Source organism: Hordeum vulgare, chromosome 2H, assembly GCF_904849725.1.
Source record: "Hordeum vulgare subsp. vulgare chromosome 2H, MorexV3_pseudomolecules_assembly, whole genome shotgun sequence".
In the NCBI taxonomy this organism is placed as follows: domain Eukaryota; kingdom Viridiplantae; phylum Streptophyta; class Magnoliopsida; order Poales; family Poaceae; genus Hordeum; species Hordeum vulgare.
The window spans coordinates 164,443,668-164,448,782 of NC_058519.1; the positions used below are offsets into that span (position 1 = coordinate 164,443,668).

The 5,115-nt window shown below is 39.8% G+C and overlaps 1 protein-coding gene across 1 annotated transcript; it reads left to right on the plus strand.

Annotated features, from left to right (window-relative positions):
• The first annotated feature begins 411 nt into the window (after nt 1-411).
• LOC123425680 (secretory carrier-associated membrane protein 1) lies at nt 412-4,479 on the plus strand. Its single transcript, XM_045109387.1, has 13 exons — nt 412-654; nt 952-1,017; nt 1,121-1,225; nt 1,347-1,409; nt 1,689-1,722; nt 2,201-2,323; nt 2,824-2,886; nt 2,978-3,071; nt 3,192-3,237; nt 3,350-3,417; nt 3,798-3,846; nt 3,988-4,053; nt 4,141-4,479. The coding sequence occupies exons 1-13, from the start codon at nt 592-594 to the stop codon at nt 4,225-4,227; spliced, it is 927 nt and encodes a 308-aa protein (XP_044965322.1). The 5' UTR covers nt 412-591; the 3' UTR covers nt 4,228-4,479.
• The last annotated feature ends 636 nt before the right edge of the window (nt 4,480-5,115 follow it).

Genomic DNA, 5,115 nt, shown 5'->3' on the forward strand with positions numbered 1-5,115 from the left:
ATAGGATGTATGTGTATGCATTCATAGAATGAGTGTATGATCGTGTATATGAGCGCTTGACTGTGTAAGGCTCCTTTGATTCAAAGGAATTCTATAGAATTTTTGAAGGACTAAAATCCTTAGGAATATTTTCTATATTGATCTTTTGATTTATTGGATTGAATCCTATAGGAATTTTTTTATGAAATCTTTCGTACTACATTTCATAGAAAATATAACATCCACTTCAACTTTTTTTTTACAATTTCTTTGTTTTACGTGTGGCATCAAACACTCCTTACTAATTCTACAGGGTTGAAATGGACATGCCACTCCAACCCTTTATTTTTTTATTTCAATGTTTTTAAAATCCTACAAATCAAAGAGGCCCTAGTGTGTTAAAAAAAACGAAGTTCGGTCCACGAGCAGTTTCGGCGTGTGCGGCTCAAGTGGCAAAGTCGTCGCCGTCACACATATCTGGCCCAACTGGCGGGGGGCGGTGCAGTGCAACCGTGCGTGCCCTCCTGTATCTGCCAGGACTCATCGTCTCCCCCTTTCTCAATCGCCATTGTCGGTGGTGCAAGCAAGCGCGCCGGGGCGTGAGGGAGGGACATGGCGGGCCGCTACGATGGCGGCAACCCTTTCGAGGAGGAGGAGGACGTGAACCCTTTCTCGGTAAGGAGCCAACCCCCCCATGCCACGCCACGCCACGCCATCTCTCCCTTTATCCCGTTCCGCCATTGCCCCCGATGCAGCGGATCTAGTTTCCTTCTCGTTGCCGTGGGCGGCGCAAGGCGTCCGTTTGTGTTCGGATCTGACTAGGGGCAGATCTCATCTAATAGGTTTCCCTCTTCGTCCAATCTCGCCATCACCAACGCTTGTTCTGGGGGGATTCGCACTTTGATGAGGCATTGGTGCCAAAACCCTCCTGTATGCCCTCCGAACTAAATTTTGTGGGTGGTTTCTTGGCAGGAACAAGCGCGAGGCAAAGCTGGCGGCCAGTCCAACTATGGCGGCGGCGGCGCGTTCTACATGCCGGTACGGTATTCGTTGTTCTGCTCACCATTGAATTTGGGGTTAAATTTGCCCTGGACTGCTGGCTACTCACCACTGCGGTCCGTTGATTTTAACTGTAATGTAGAATCCCAGAAACGTTGCTCCCTCTTCGAATTCCCGGCTTTCGCCCCTTCCCCCGGAACCTGCAGATTTCAGTGCCACAGTGGATATCCCTCTTGAGTCTTCAAAGGTATGTGTGGTTGTGCAGCTTAGTCTTTGCAGCTGCAAAATGCATGCGCCTATGAGAACGTCAGCTAGAAGGACAATGATACCCAGGGCTTCCAATTAATGCGTCTTTCTGAATGCTCCAGGACCTGAAGAAAAGAGAAAAGGAGCTGCAAGCGAGGGAAGCAGAGTTGAACAAGAGGGAGAAGGTACAATGCATATTTGTGCAGTTATATTACTCTTTAATTTGGCTATTCTATTACGATAAGTCATTAGCAGAGTATATTTGGGGCTTGTTAGTTGATGTTAATAACTGTCTTCAGTGTGAACTAATTTCGTGAAGTTTATTTCAATCATCTCGCGTTGTTGGCTATCTTTTAAATTCAGTTTTTTATCTGCACACAGTATTCCTGGCACTATTTACATAGTTGATCTGAGCCAAAAGTTTTATCAGGTTCTGATTCCCCCATATTAATTATATTTACTAGGAATTGAAAAGAAGAGAGGAAGCGGCAGCACGAGGTTAGTGTTTGTCTTATCTTTCTGTCTTTCATAGATGACACATTAGAAGCAGTTTGTCAATATTCTTGTCCTATTTTCTCTTGGCAAAATGAAAGAATCATACAGTAATGGACTTGTAAAACAACTAAATAACTATCTGCTAAGCATCAGAAATTCAGACCCTTGCTATAGCCAAGGTCTAAATTTATACCTTCTGTTTTATTATTTCGTATTTTCTCCTCTGCAAACAATCCTATATACATGATCATTATGTTTAAAATCGAAAATGTAACTGGTAGTGACACTTCAATACACAACAAGTATAATTACTGAACATAATCAAGTTGCACATCTTGTAAGTTATTATTTTTCTCAATGAATAATCCATTTGAAGATTGTATTGTCACTTATTTATTTTCAACAGAAACTTCATTAATTGTGTTGTTCACGAGTAGCTAAACTTCTGATCCCTTATTTTGCTTGATACATTATTTTATAGCTGGTATTGTCATCGAGGAGAAAAACTGGCCTCCTTTTATGCCACTCATCCACCACGACATTGCCAATGAGATACCGACTCATCTTCAAAGAATGCAATACTTCGCATTTGCGTCATTTCTTGGTATGCTTCCTTCCAATTCTTGAAATTGCAAATTCCCGAAGCTTGTTGAAGAAATTTCTTCTTGTTCGTTGAATGCGATGGTGGCCGAACATTTTTTCCGTATCTTAGGAGAGGTTATTTGTATTTTACAATTCAAATGCTAAAATCTTCTTTTTCTATAGGATGTGCTAAAGCTAATATTGGCAATGAATTTTGTTCGAATTTCACATCGTGTCGCTGAAATGACATTACATGCATTTCTTCAGCTGACAGCCATAGCATAGTTAAAAAAGTTGGCAGAGGAAATTATTAGCGTCATTAATTGATTAATGTCTATATTTCTATATGACTGCATTTACAAAAATGTTTTAATCTGATCTCTAGAATACCGTTAAAAGATTTTCAGAATACTATGCACTTCAATTCTAATATTTGTTCAGAGGCAGAACTGGATAGTCATATGAGAATAAACCCTCCTTTGCATACGAGCAAAACTGAGAAGCTTCCTCTGCACTGAATAGGTTTGGTTTGCTGTCTCTTCTGGAATGTCGTAGCAGTTACTACAGCCTGGATCAAGGGGGAAGGTAATACTCAAACCCTTACGCTGTTCCCTGTGGTCTATGCATCTAAGGAATTATTTAATGGTTGAATAACAAATGGTTTATCCATCTCCAGGTGTGAAAATCTGGTTGCTAGCAATAATCTACTTCATCTCTGGGGTTCCTGGTGCATATGTGTTATGGTATCGCCCTCTTTATAATGCTATGAGGTATATATTTAAAAGCTTACTCTGTTTATTTTTGTACATCTCTTTATTTCTCCTGGATTTCTTTCTCTGTCCTGGATTTTGCATATGTATAATAATTGTTTCGTGCAACTTGTATTACAGGACTGACAGTGCGTTGAAGTTTGGATTGTTTTTCTTGCTCTACTTGGTTAGTTATATGAGTATATTACTCAAGAATGCCTTAGTTCATCTGCGTCATGTTTAATGCTTGATAATTTAAAACCTATAAAATACAGTACTTGAACGTTCTGGTTTTGCAGTTTCACATCGTTTTTGTCGTATTTGCTGCTGTGGCTCCTCCAGCTGTCTTTGAGGGCAAGTCTTTGGCGTAAGTCTCTTGTTTCCTTATATTCAGAAAATGGCATAACAAGGCTGGAACCAGTGACCTCTATAGTACTTCTTAATTCAATACAAATGGTTTTTGTTAAGATAGTATCGGCAAGACAGTTGCATGAATTTTATATATTTCTGCATTTTGATTTTGATTCTCGCATATTCCAGTTTCTAGACGAGCATCATAGAAGACAGCTCTGTATACCCATAGTTAGTCCCATCTTAATTGAGTTATCCTTTGAATTATATTGCTTCTATTCATCCTTCCATACGAAATTAAGTGCTCCACTTTAAAGTATGGCAGCCCAAAATATTCCTCGGATATATGTTTTGGAACTCTACCTTGGACTGAATTCTATTTTTCTGCTTGTGTAGAGGAATTTTGCCGGCGATTGATCTTATCAGCATGAATGCTCTAGTGGGGGTAAGTACATCAGCCTATGGTTAGCCAGCTAACATCATGTTTATCATGGAGACATGGTTTTGAATCACCAGTGTAGTAGTCAGATTCCTGATGCGACGGAGTTCTTTTGCTGGCCAAGTAATTCACGCAATTGTTGTGCAGATCTTCTACTTCATTGGATTTGGATTATTTGCCCTGGAGTCATTGTTGAGCATCTGGGTTATCCAGGTCAGCATTCCGATGATCAACTATTCTGTTTTACAACATATATTGAAAAGTGCAATGTCTGAGCCGCTCCGGCATTAATGTGTGCAGCAAGTGTATATGTACTTCCGAGGGAGTGGAAAGGCTGCAGAGATGAAGCGCGATGCAACCAGGGGCGCTATGAGAGCAGCATTTTGATTGCCACATATCTCAGATGATGATAGGACTCGAGATTAATTCCATGGATTAGATGGCCCCATAAACAAAAGTATATTTTTGCCTTGGCTCTTGACTATATAATCTTAAGCTGGCATAGGATACTGTGATGAGGTTGACATTGTATGACTTGTCCACTTTTCTTACCGATATAGAGAATGTGCAGTTCTTACAGATTATGGCCCGTCCTGAATATAAACGCTGTGTCCTGAGAGAGCAGCTATTAACAGTGCACCCTTGCTATCTGGCCTATTTGTAGCAGCTTTACAAATACGTTTATCATGCGGTTTAGGGTGTGCTTGGTTTGGATGTATCTTAATACAGACATATTAAACTTATCAGTGTAAATTACCAGAGCAATTTTCAGCCGGAAACCAAAACAACCAGGAGACGTCTGTATTTTTTACAAGTGTATTTAGCAGGGAAACTACAATTCAAACAAGGCCTTAAGGAAAAGCAAAGGATCTTCCAACGGTAGGAATTTTCCATGTGGTCTTGCCTTAGTGGTCTGGACACATTCCTAAGGAATCTAGTACCTTTGAATCCTATTAAGAAAATCCTACAAACTTGATGACAGCTGCTACATTGGTGTATACGCATTTTAAAATTGAATATTTCAACATGAATTAGACCAATCAAATATAGGTCATATGGACAAATTATACTGTTGAATTCGTATTCAAAAGAAATTTCCTGTGGTATAATTTTGAAGTCACACAACTACATATTATTTGTCAAATTTATGATCAAACTTGTATTGCGGGATGTGTGCACGCCTTATTCATTGAAATAGGAAGAGTGCATTTTTATTAAACAAGCTGGTAGAGCATCTCTAGCACATCTTGTACACATATATTCCACATATGAACA